Here is a 13,340-nt window from a genome sequence, read left to right as displayed (position 1 = left end):
CTAAGAAGGCTATTGTTCTCTCAATGATTACAAACGCCTTTTAGCCTAGGAATATAGTATTTCTTCCCTTAAACTTCAGGGAAGATATATTTGTGATCCTGAGAGTCTCTTACTACAGTTCTAACAATCTTGTCTGTCAATGATTCTGAAGTCTTCTGGCTTTACAACAATCCTCGGTCTGCTGGTCAGTGATAACCAAGCTCCTGAGAGCACTCTTCAGTTTTACCTGCAGGACAGGGGTTCTCAAACTACGGCCTTCGCGGCTGCCAACGTTTATGGGGCCTACCCGGTTATGGCAAATGGGCTGAGGGGCGGAGCCAGAGTGTGAGCTTTTGTTTTCACTATAGTCCGCCCTCCAACAGTCTGAGGGACAGTGAACTGACCCCCTATTTAAAAAGTTTGAGGATCACTAGTCTATACTTCTATCTAGAGCTTCCACTAACAAACAGCTGTAACACATCTGGAAGGCAGTTTCCGGGATTTAAAAAGTCCCTCAGTAGGGCTCCTTTACTTTATATTCAAAGCCCAGCGTCCAATTTTCGCTTATTTCTAAATTCTTCTCTCCAACTTGCCCAAGGGCCTTAGGACCAAAGAGCCAACTAAACCCTTCTCGGCCTTGGCCTCGGCAGCCGGAGTAGACAGGGGGCAGCCCAGACAGCAAGCACGGGACGCGCCCAAGGCAGCCCTGGCCTTCCGCCTCTCCGCGCGCATGCCTAGGTTGCCCCAGAGGAAGGACTTTTACGCCTGATTGGCAGATTTTTTACTCATTGCTTGGGTTTAAAGGGGCCTCCCTCGCTAGGGCTGGGCGGGCCGGATAGGGGTAGTTTCAGTTTTTCTGGAGCTAACGCGGAAGGGAAACGAGAGCTCCTCTCCTGGTATGCGGCCCTTCGCGGAGGGCTCCTGCGGGCGGCTGCGCAGACAGAGCTCAGGTAACAGAGACTCCTGCCGCCGCCGCCGCTGCTGCTTCTGCTTCATTTTCTGAGCTAAGAATGGTTACCTGGCAACCCGGCAGGATCATTCACCTCCCCGTGCTCCTAGCACAATTACCCTTCCCGTTTTTCTGGTTAGCTCTCAAAAGGGCTCGTGGATCCCAGGCGTAGTTCCAAGCCCAGCTCCTGCTCCTCGAGCCTAGCCTCCGTAATCCGAGCTTGTAGAACGGGTGCTCCCGATGAATGAGGGCTGCTGTCTGTCACCGGGAAGGACCGGGAACTCGGCGCCAGTGATTGTTAGCGAATTAGGCCCAGGAAACTGGCAGCTAGTTAGACCGGCGTTCCTACTTCCGCGTCCTTCCGCTGCGAGGCTTTGGCTTGAGTTAGCAACCAAGTTAGTTTCCAAGTTGCCCAAGTGACTGAGATCTGGAATCACAGAACGCTTGAATTATAAGTGATCTTGGGCGTCACCTACGCCCGAGCTTCTTAAACTTTTTCGTTCGGAATCCCTTTTCGCCCAGGAAATTTTTACGTGACCCCAGGTGTATAGGTATATAAAATAGGTGCACAAATCAAACAGTCACTGATAATAAATTACAATTTTGTGACATTAATCCCTCGATTCCCCCCCCCTATTTTAATGAGATTCTTTCCTCCCTTCCTTCCTTCCTTCCTTCCTTCCTTCCTTCCTTCCTTCCTTCCTTCCTTCCTTCCTTCCTTCCTTCCTTCCTTCCTTCCTTCCTTCCTTCCTTCCTTCCTTCCTTCCTTCCTTCCTTCCTTCCTTCCTTCCTTCCTTCCTTCCTTCCTTCCTTCCTTCCTTCCTTCCTTCCTTCCTTCCTTCCTTCCTTCCTTCGCTTTCCTTTCTCTTCATTTGCTTCTTTCTTTCTCTTTCTTTCTTTCTTTCTTTCTTTCTTTCTTTCTTTCTTTCTTTCTTTCTTTCCTTCCTTCCTTCCTTCCTTCCTTCCTTCCTTCCTTCCTTCCTTCCTTCCTTCCTTCCTTCCTTCCTTCCTTCCTTCCTTCCTTCCTTCCTTCCTTCCTTCCTTCCTTCCTTCCTTCCTTCTTTCTTTCTTTCTTTCTTTCTTTCTTTCTTTCTTTCTTTCTTTCTTTCTTTCTTTCTTTCTTTCTTTCTTTCTTTCTTTCTTTCTTTCTTTCTTTCTTTCTTTCTTTCTTTCTTTCTTTCTTTCTTTCTTTCTTTCTTTCTTTCTTTCTTTCTTTCTTTCTTCCTTTCTTTTTATAGTTTTTTATTTACAAGATATATATATATGCATGGGTAATTTTCTAGCATTGACAATTGCAAAACCTTCTGTTCCAACTTTTCCCTTCCTTCCCCCCACTCCCTTCCCTAGATGGCAGATAGTCCCATACATGTTAAATGTGTTGAAGTATATGTTAAATACAATATATGTGTACATATTTATACAGTTGTCTTGCTGTACTGAGACCTCTTTCAATTATGTTCAGTGTCCTTCCTGGTTCTGCTCATTTCACTCTATCAATTCATGTAAGTCTTTACAGGTTTTTTTTTTTTTTTTTTTGTGAAATCACCCTGCTACTCATTTCTTACAGTACAAAAGCATCCTCTCACAATCATCAGCTTGCTCAGCCACTCCTCAATGGATGGGCACCCCCTCAATTTCTAGTTTTTTAGCTATCACAAAAAGAATTTCTATAAATATTTTTGTACAAATAGATTCTTTTTTTTTTTTTTTTTTTTTTTTTTTAAATCCGGATATAAACCCAAAAGTGATATGGTTGGATTAAAGGGTACGCAGTTTTGCAGCCCTTTTGGACATAGTTCAAATTGTTCTCCAGAACTGGTGGATTAGTTCACATTTCTATCAATAATGCATTAGGGTCCTAGTTTTCCCACATTCCTTCCAACATTTATCATTTTCTCCTTTTGTCATATTAGCCTTTCTAATAGGTATGGGAAGTATACCTCAGAGTTAGTTTAATTTATATTTATCTAATTAATAGTGCTTTAGAGCATTTTTATATGATTGTATGGATAGCTGATTTCTTTGCCTGAAAACTGTATGTTCGTATACATTAACTATTAATTAATTGAGGAATGACTGACTTGTCTCTATCATTTGAGAAATCAGAGATATTTGCTGTAAGATTTTCCCTCTCTCCCCCACAGTTTTCTGCTTTCCCTCCAATTTTGGTTGCAATTAGTTTTGTTTGTGCAAAAACCTTTAAACTTTATATAACCAAAATTATCCATTTTACATTTTATGATGCTCTTTATAACTCCTTTGTTCCTAAGCTCTTTGCTTATCCCTAGGTTTGACAGGGACACTATTCCATGCTTTCCTAATTTGCCTATGGTATCACCTTTTATGTGAAAATTATGTACATATTTTAACTTTATTTTGACATATGGTATGAAATGTTAGTCTATATCTAGTTTTTTCCATTCTGTTTTCCAGTTTTCCCTGCAGTTTCTGTTAAATAATGAGTTTTTGTCCTCAAAGCTTAAATCTTTGGATTTGTCAAACACGAGATTACTACAGTCATTTACTAAAATAAATTGCTTATCTAATCTATTCTACTGATCCACCACTTTTTTAAAGTCAGTATCACACTGTTTTGATAATTGTTGTTTATAATAATCTCCTAGTTATACTCATTTCACTCAGCATCAGTTGAGGTAGATCTCTCCAAACCTCTCTATATTCCTCCTGCTGGTCATTTCTTACAGAACAATAATATTCCATAACCTTCATATACCATAATTTACCCAACCATTCTCCAATTGATGGACATCCATTCATCTTCCAGTTTCTAGCTACAACAAAAAGAGCTGCCACAAACATTTTGGCACATACAGGTCCCTTTCCCATCTTTAGTATTTCTTTGATATATAAGCCCAGTAGTAGCACTGCTGGATCAAAGGATATGCACATTTTGATAACTTTTTGGGCATAGTTCCAAATTGCTCTCCAGAATGGCTGGATTCTTTCACAACTCCACCAACAATGTATCAGTGTCCCAGTTTTCCCCACATCCCCTCCAACATTCATCATTATTTGTTCCTGTCATCTTAGCCAATCTTAATTTGCATTTCTCTGATCAATAGTGATTTGGAACACTCTTTCATATGAGTGGAAATAGTTTTAATTTCATCATCTGAAAATTGTTCACATCCTTTGACCACTTATCAATTGGAGAATGGCTTGATTTCTTATAGAGTCAGTTCTCTATATATTTTGGAGATGAGGCCTTTATCAGAACCTTTAACTGTAGAAATGTTTTCCCAATTTGTTACTTCCCTTCTAATCTTGTTTGCATTAGTTTTGTTTGTGCAAAAGCTTCTTAATTTGATGTAATCAAAATTTTCTATTTTGTGATCAATAATGATCTCTAGTTCTCCTTTGGTCACAAATTCCTTCCTCCTCCACAAGTCTGAGAGGTAAACTATCCTATGTTCCTCTAATTTATTTATGATCTCGTTTATAATATAATTTGAGATCTGGAACTTCTGGGCACCTTCCTTCAAATTTTTTTTCATGGATTCCCTTGATATTCTTGACATTTTACATATATGTATATATGATTTTGAGTTTGGTATAGCATTGAATAAGTAAATAAATTTAGGTAGAATTGTAATTTTCATTATATCTGTTTAGCATACTCATGAGCAGTTCATATTTTTCCAGTATAGATCTGACTGTATTTGTGTCAAAAGTGTTTTGTGTTTGTGTTCATAAAGTTTCCAGGTTTATCTTGGCAGGTATACTCCCAAATATTTCATATTGTCTTCAGTTATTGGAATTGTCTTCAGCAATGGAATTTTGCTATTTCTTATTGCTAGACTTTGTTGGTAATATACAGAAATGCTGATGATTTATATGATTTTATTTTCTATTGTGCAGATTTGCAGGGGTTCCTTTAATCTTCCCTCTCTGACATCTGCTGTTCTTTTTAGGTGGCAGTTTGTGAGGTAAAAGTTCCTGACTCAAAATTTCTTGAGCAGTTGTGAAGTTGATATGAAATTTGAAGTAAAATTTCTTCAGATTTCTTCTGTTTCTCTTGGGGATTTAGCTTTTTGATTCAGGGAAGTACACCTGGTGGTGTTCTAATTCTAAGGCCACTTGGTTTTAATGGCTGTCAAGCTTAAAAGACTAGAGGATGTCCTGGTTATGGGGTCACAGATCTTTATTTAGATTCTACCTCTGAGGCTTATTAGCTGTGTCAGTTTGGACATAACTTTTTTTTTTTTTTAACTTTGCTTACGATCTAGTTTTTTTTTTTTTTTTCTCTCCATTTTTAAAAATTAAAATTTTTTATTTACAAAACATATACATGGGTAATTTTTCAACATTGATCCTTGCAAAATCTTCTGTTCCAAAATTTCTCCTCCTTTCCTCCCTCCCCTCCCCTAGATGGTAGGTAATCCAATATAGCTTAAATATATTAAAATATATGTTAAATCTAATATACATATACATATTTATACAATTATCTTGCTGCACAAGAAAAATTGGATCAAGAAGGGAAAAAAAATGAGAAAGAAAACAAAATACAAGCAAACAACAGAAAGAATGAAAATGCTATGTTGTGGTCCACATTCAGTTCCACAGTCCTCTCTCTGGGTGTAGATGGTTCTCTTCATCACTGCACAAGTGGAACTGGTTTGAATCATCTCATTGTTGAAGAAAGCCACATCCTTCAGAATTGATCATCGTATAGTATTGTTGTGGCTGTGTATAATTATCTCCTGGTTCTGCTCATTTCATTCAGCATCAGTTCATATAAGTCTCTCCAGGCCTCTTTAAAATTATCCTCCTGATCATTTCTTACAGAACAATAATATTCCATAGCATTCATATACCATAACTTATTCAGCCATTGTACAATTGATGGGCATCCACTCAGTTTCCAGTTTCTTGCCACTATGGAAAGGGCTGCCACAAACATTCTTGCACATGTGGGTCCCTTTCCTTCCTTTAAGATCTCTTTGCGATAGAGACCCAATAGAAACACTGCTAGATCAAAGGGTATGGACAATTGATAGCCCTTTAAACATAGTTCCAAATTGCTCTCCAGAATGGCTGAATATATTCACAACTCCACCAACAATGTATCAGTATCCCAGTTTTCCCACATCCCCTCCAACATTCTCCCTTATCTTTTCCTGTCATTTCCATACTAATTTCAGAGGTATGTAGTGGTATCTCAGAGGTATCTTAATTTGCATTTCTGTGATCAATAGTGATTTAGAACACCTTTTCATATGACTAGAAATGTTTTTAATTTCTTCATCTGAAAATTGTTCATATCCTTTGACTATCAATTAGAGAGTGATTGAATTCTTAAAAATTTGAGTCAATTCTCTATATATTTGAGAAATGAGGCCTTTATCAGAACCCTTAAATGTAAAAATGTTTTCCCAATTTATTGCTTCCCTTCTAATCTTGCCTGCATTACTTTTATTGGTAAAAACTTTTTCAACTTAATATAATCAAAATTTTTTATTTGGTGTTCAATTATGAGTTCCAGTTCTTCTTGGGTCACAAATTCCTTCCTTTTCCACAGATCTGAGAGGTAAACTATCTCTATATCTCTATATCACCCATAATGTAGATGTTTTTATCTGTAAAATGAGAGGATTGGATGGCCTCTAATCTTCTATTTCTAAAACTATGATTACAAAATCCAAAGTGCTCCATTGGCTACTTTCATTAAATGATGATACCAATTTTTCAATCCTTTTTGCCAGTTTTGCAATTTGTTTTGGTTGAAATTCTATCATCCCTGATGTCAGTCAGTTATTTTCATGAACCACATCAGAATAAAACAGACTAAAGAGAATCAAAAATAAGGATACTAAATAACTCAATGTTTAATAAACACCAAATCATGAGTTATTTAAGAAAGAATTTCTCATTTGATATGAACTGCAGAGAAAACTGGAAAGCATTCATTCTGGTGAAAATTAGGCATAACTCAATACCTTGTACAATAAATTCAAAATGAATGTGACCTGAATATTAAATATTATACCATTAAAAAAGATTGGATATGATATATTTCTTTAATAGCTATGGGTAAGTGCTATATTTTTAGCCAAACAAAGAATAGAGGTAATTATAAAATATAAAATAGATAATTTTGATTACAAAAAAATTGAATGCTTCTTTATAAATAAGATACATCTAAAATAAGAAGAAATCAATCAAATGAGAATAAAATCTGTAATTCTTGGGTAAATATTTGGTTGATAACTCAGAAGTCAATGTGTGTGTATGTGTGTGTATTATCAAAAACCATTTCCCAATATATCAGTAGTCAAAGGATGTGAATAAACAGTTCTTAAAAGGATAATTGCAAACTATTAAGAATTACATGAAAGAATGTACCAAATCACTAACAATAAGATACACAAATCAAAACAACCCTAATATTTCCCCTTGCACTTAATAGGTTGAAAAAAACAACAACAGTTGGTCAATGTTGGGAAGGTAGACATACTAATGCGTTGTTAATATTATTAAACCAAAATCCTCTTTAGATACTTTCATAGAAGTTTTTTTAGTAGACATTTCTACAGGCAAATAAAAGTATTGGAATATAATGAACACAATAATTGAGCAAAATTAACATAATACCAATTGTTAATATTATATAACTCAGAGGTTTCACAATTTCCATGATCTACTCATTTCTGGCAACTGATTCTAGTCAGATATTCATTCACATTTAAGTTCCTCCAGACCCTTTCCTAACTCATCACAATCAGATACATATGGGTAGGCAGGTGGTGCAGTGTATAAAGTGCCAAGCCTGGAGTCAGGAAGACCTGAGTTCAAATGTGGCTTCAGATGCTTATTGGCTGTGTGATCCTGAGCAAATCATTTTAACCTGTTTTAGTTTTCTTCTCTGGAAAATGAACTGGAGAAAGATGATATCATTCTTAACTTCTTTTGTTTTTTCATCACTTTGATTACCAGATATATTCTTCTCTTTCCTCAGAAAAAAATAGAAAAAAAGAAAAGGAACATAAGGAATTAAAAGGAATTGTATTTATATCCCTACTACCTAGCATAGTGCCTGGTGCATTATAGGAATATAATAAAGGCTTGTTAATAGACTGATCAACTTGAATATCTCTTACCTATTTTAATTATTATATTTGGTAGAAAATGCTTCTTTCTTTAAATGACAAAAAAGAGAGGGATTGTATGTAATGCATATGTATCTAAATAAAATTTATTGGATATTCCATATTGCCAACTTAGATATCAGAGGAGCTAGAAATGGAAAATGCTGTAAGTTCTTGGTTTCTGTCTTTAGGTGAATTTCCCTTACCTCTCAGAGTGATCTGGTTGTAGGATCAGCTCCTAATGAGAGATGCAGCAGCAGCTTTTCCTTTTTTGGTTAGTTCTATTTCATCAATTTTCTTTGATTCCCAGGGGGAAAAAGGAGTTAGGAGGAAACTACTCTTAGATTAGTTGACCTGGTGAAAAAGAGAAAGAAGGAAGTGGGGAAGAGAATGTAACTCATCCCACGGTTAACTATACTCATAGAGGTAGGAGTTTTGGCTCTTATGGCCTTGGGGTTTAGTTCTCATTGATAGGAGATTAGTAATCTGAAAACTCCCAGTGCTTTAATGTATTATGGGAAATGAGTTGAGTACTTGAACATTTCTATATATTCTGATTTTCCCTCCTCCCATATTACTCCCCCTAACATCTTCATTGTTATTATTGACCTTGCTTTATAGCAAAACAAAAAAAACAAATGTTCCAAAATTTGTTTCATGGATTGAATTCTAATTTAACACTTAATTTTCCTGAGCAAATCTAAAGCATGTTATAAAGGGAGATAATTGCAAATATGAGGATGCAGGTATTCATTTTTTAGCAAAAAAAAAAAAGGCAATTTGTTGACATTTAGAAAGAGAAATGGAAGTTGCAGTTTAAAAAATATATCTGAAAAGCAAATGTCCAGTAGAAAGGGACATAGAAATCATAAACTAAACATTGTAAAATAAATTACTACATTTCTAGTTTTTCTAGTTCACGTGGATATAATTGACAATTTTATGAGTATGGATGATATAAATCAAATCTCTATAAATCAAGAATTGCATATATTTTTATTTATGTAAATTCTATGGGAAAGTGGCCTAATTACATATACTTATATAAGTTATATGTGATAGTGACCTATATCCTCATTAGAAGCAATATATTTTTAATGGTAGATAAGGACTAAGAGAGAGATGTCTCTATTTAACTTGTATTGGTCTACCTGCCATCTGGGGGAGGGGGGGGAGGGAAGAAGGGGAAAAGTTGGAAAGAAGGTTTTGCAAGGGTCAATGCTGAAAAATTACCTATGCATATATCTTGTAAATAAAAAGCTATAATAATAATAATAAAAGAGAGAGATGTCTCACTTAGTTGGAAAGATTAAATGGAAAAATTAAAAAGGTGGAACATTTTTACATTACTTTATCTGATTTGCAAATAAATTCAACAGGAAGTTTTAAAGATTACAGTTTTGATATATGTTAGATTTCATGAAAAACCATTTTTTTCATTTACTATGAAGAATTAAGAACATAATACAATTGTCCACTTGTGATTAAATATAAGAAATCTTGGGAGACTGGGGCAAATGTTAATTTTTTAGATATAATATGATTTTATCTTTTTTCTTGAAGTCTTTTTGATGAGGACAAAAACTGAGGCTAAAAGGGAAAGATGGTTCAATGCTTCCTTCTCCTCCTAAGTACCAAGACCAGTCCATTTAACAAATGAATTCGCTACTCAATGCTGTGTTAAAACAAAGTCTTTATTGATAGTAAAGGGATAGGCAGGCATTTGGCCTCTAGGGAGAAAGGTCAGACTTGCCTGAAAAGGGGATGCCAGAATAAAGTCCATGGGTACAAGGCAAGGAAAAGAATTTTGGAGATTCATTTTTATACAAAATCGGGTCATAAAACAAAGTTTGTTCTTTGGATGTAGAGATGTTATCAAAGAGGTTCCGGAGAGATTTGTAAATAAGACAATAATTTTTCTTAAGGATGTAAAATTCTGTTAATCATTTGTGTCTCAGGTTATCTTCTTTAACCTCTTCTAAGACAGGAATTTCCTGTTAATCATTTGTATTTTGGGCTATCTCCTTTTAATCTCTTCATTTTTGTGGTACATCAGAAACAGGTAGAATTTTAATTTCTTTTAAAATAAACTTGAACACTATAAACATATATTACTTATATTAAAATTGTATTGATATCTTTTATTTTATATCACCTTTATTACTTAATAAGTTCCTCTCCTTCTATTCTATCCTTTCCCAGGAAACCAGCCTTATAACAAAATTTTTTTTTGAAAAAGGATAAAAGCAGTTCAAAAAAAACTAACAAGCCCATTAACTCAGTCTTATATGCCATAGTGCCCCTTATCTTTAAAGATATAAATATACTTTTTCTCTTCTGTTTTTCAGGGTCATTATTTTTATATAGAGTTTAATTTCATTATTTTCCAACAAGTTTCTTAAATTTTAATTTAAAAAATACTGTTAGTAAATGTGGATTTTCATGTTTCTTGTTTTTATACAGGATTTTAAGTTGCCCCAGAATTTTATATGAACTGGAAAGAGTGGATCTATGAAGTTTTAAATATAAACTATATAAATATCGATATTTGATAGGAAACTAACTTCCTTATCTTATGAAGAGAAGATGAACAAAACAATAACTTCATCAACATATGTTAGATGCCTAAATGTTGGCCTGATTAGGCAACTGGCAGATTTTATTGATCCTCAGGAAGGATGGAAGAAATTAGCAGTTGACATAAAAAAGCCTTCTGGAGATAGTAGATATAACCAATTTCATATAAGGTAAGGCACTAAAGTCTCTTCCTTTGAAAAATGGTAATAGCACAACTCCTGTATTAAAAGATATGCATTCAGTTCTTTCAGCACAAATTTATTGGGTTTATGTTATATGCTAAGCACTGTGCTAAGTGCTAGGGATATCCTTGCCTTTAAGGAGGGGTGGGCTAGGTGAGTGCTGGCTCTGGTCAGAAATAGCTAAGTTCAAATCTGACCCCTGATATGAGCTGTGTGACCCTACGCAAGTCATTTAACTCTGTTTGCCTCAGTTTATTCATCTGTAAAATGTGCTGGAGAACGAAATGGGAAATCACTCTAAGAAAAGTAGGATCACAAAAAGCTGGGCATGTCTGAACAACAAAATCCTTCAAGGAACTTATATTCTGTTAGGGGATTTCCTAATTACATAGTTATAAATGTCTATGCATACCCAAATGCTGTAAGTCCTGCATTTCAGGCAGTAGGACACAAAGGAGGAGGTTTTGGGAAAATTTTGACACTTTTGTTTTAAGTAGCTAACATTTAAACTTGAAACACTACTTAATATTGTGAATTACATGTATATGTAATATATTTGATATATATATACATATATAATATTTGGTTGGAAATTAAGGTTCTCATCCATGTCACTGAGCCACTATTTGATCAGCTAAGGATGTATCAAAATGTTTTATTTGAATTGTGATGATAATAATTGCTATTTGTATTTCATTGGAAGGTTTGCAAAGTGCTTTACTTATTTATATTAGATCATTTGAACCTCCCTCGTACTTTGCTGTAAGCACTATTAGGTATTATTCTTATTTTGCCATTGTCATTGTCATATATACACAGCAGTCTTTGGTGTTTCTTTTGTATCCCAGTCTCCTTTAAGTTGTTGCCTTTGAGGTTTTATCTCTATAAAACAAACAATTATGTTTAGCTGACTCTGAAGTTCTGGTATGATAGTGTTCTGCAAATGTTGCTTTTATTTTATCAGTCAATGTAACTGCCAAAGGTACATCATGATCAATAAGGAGAAAGGAAAGCTTCCCTGTGGTTTTTAATCAATCAGTAATCAGATTAGACATCTTCTGTGTACAAGGCACCATACTTAGTGCTGGGGATACAAAATGAGGCAAAAACCAGTCCCTGCCCTCTAGATTTTATAATCTTATGAAATAGATAATATACAAAGAAACATATACAAAACAAGTTATATACTGGATAAATAGAAAATGATTAGCAGAGGGAAACTCTGGAATTAAGAGGGATTGAGGAAAGCTTCCTGTAAAAGGTAGTCGGGATTTAAAGGAAAACTTGGATGTCAGAAGTCAGAGAGGAAGAGGGAGGGCAGGCAGAGAAAATGCTTGGAGAGAGCAAGGTTTTGTTCATGGAAAAGCCTGAAAGCCAGTTTCATTGGATTGTAGAATACATTTTGAGGAATAAAGTATAAAAGTAAAGGTGGAAGGGGGCTGGTTTATGAAGGGCCTTGAATGCCAAATAGAGCATTTTGGATTTGCTCCTGGAGGTAATAGGAGTTAATTACTGAGTGTAGGAGATGACTTGATCGGATCTGCATTTTAGGAAAAGGGAGGGTGGTTTGGAGTGGAGACTTGAGGAAGGCAGACCCACTCACAGGCTATGCAGTAAACCAGACATGAGGCGATGAGGAGCTCCCCCAGGAGGAGAGAAGGGATATGTGAGATATGTTGCAGCAGATTGAATGAGAGACTGTAAGGAATCCATTTTGACACTTAGGTGCAAGTCTGGGAGGATGGTGTTTCTCTCACCAGTAACAGGGAAGTGGGAGGAAGGGTATGGAGGGGGAAAATAATGAATTTTATTTGGGACATAGTGAGTTCAAGATGTCTAGTGGACACCTACTTTGAGATGTCTAAAAGGCATTTGGAAATGTCAGCTGGGAGACTAGGGCAAAATAGATTAATTTGAGAATCATCAGTATAGAGACAGTAATTAAATCCATGGGAGTTGATGAGATCATCATGAAGAAGAAAAGAAAGATGACCCAAAATAGAACCCTGACGACCACCAGTGAGTAAAGAATGTGATCTGAAAGAGAATAAGCCAAAGGAGATAAAAGAGTGATCAAATGGGAGGAAAATCAGGAAAGAGTGAAATCCTGAAAATATAGAGAGAATAAGAATGCCAAGAGAGTAGAGAATGATCCTCAGTGTCAAAAGTTGCAGAGGTCAAGGTGAATGAGGATTGGAAAAGGCTCTTTGATTTGGCAACTAAGAGATCATTAATGATTTTGGGGAGAGCAGTTTTGATGGAATGATGAAGTTGGAAACCAGAAAATAAGAGTTGAGAAAGTGGAAGTATGAATTTTTCCAAGAGTTTAGCTACACAAGGGCAGAAGAGATATAGGATGATAATTAATGGGGGAAGGAAGGGTCAAGTGAGGATTTTTTTCAGAATAGGAGAAACATGGGTATTTACAAAGGCAGTAGGAAATGAGCCACTGGTCATGGAGAGATTGAGAATGAGTGAAAGCTTGGGAATGGTAATGAAGGCAATTCACCTCAAGAGATGGGAAGGAATGGGATCAATAGAGCA

General features: G+C 35.7%; 1 protein-coding gene across 4 annotated transcripts in view; it reads left to right on the top strand.

Annotated features, from left to right (window-relative positions):
• Positions 1-817: 817 nt before the first annotated feature.
• Positions 818-13,340, top strand: part of IRAK4 (interleukin 1 receptor associated kinase 4) — a 44,247-nt gene continuing 31,724 nt past the window's right edge. For 2 of the 4 annotated variants that reach the window (XM_074269464.1, XM_074269466.1), the window contains exons 1-2: positions 1,063-1,323; positions 10,501-10,784. In XM_074269464.1, the coding sequence (XP_074125565.1) occupies positions 10,624-10,784 (161 nt within the window). In that variant the 5' untranslated portion in view covers positions 1,063-1,323; positions 10,501-10,623. Of the gene's footprint in view, positions 930-1,061; positions 1,324-10,500; positions 10,785-13,340 lie in introns of those variants that run through there. The other 2 variants (XM_074269463.1, XM_074269465.1) reach the window with 2 other exon arrangements.

The sequence above is a fragment of the Sminthopsis crassicaudata genome, chromosome 5 (assembly GCF_048593235.1).
Source record: "Sminthopsis crassicaudata isolate SCR6 chromosome 5, ASM4859323v1, whole genome shotgun sequence".
NCBI classification, from domain to species: domain Eukaryota; kingdom Metazoa; phylum Chordata; class Mammalia; order Dasyuromorphia; family Dasyuridae; genus Sminthopsis; species Sminthopsis crassicaudata.
The sequence above is the reverse complement of the archived record's forward strand: the minus strand, read 5'-3'. Positions and strand labels throughout refer to the sequence as shown.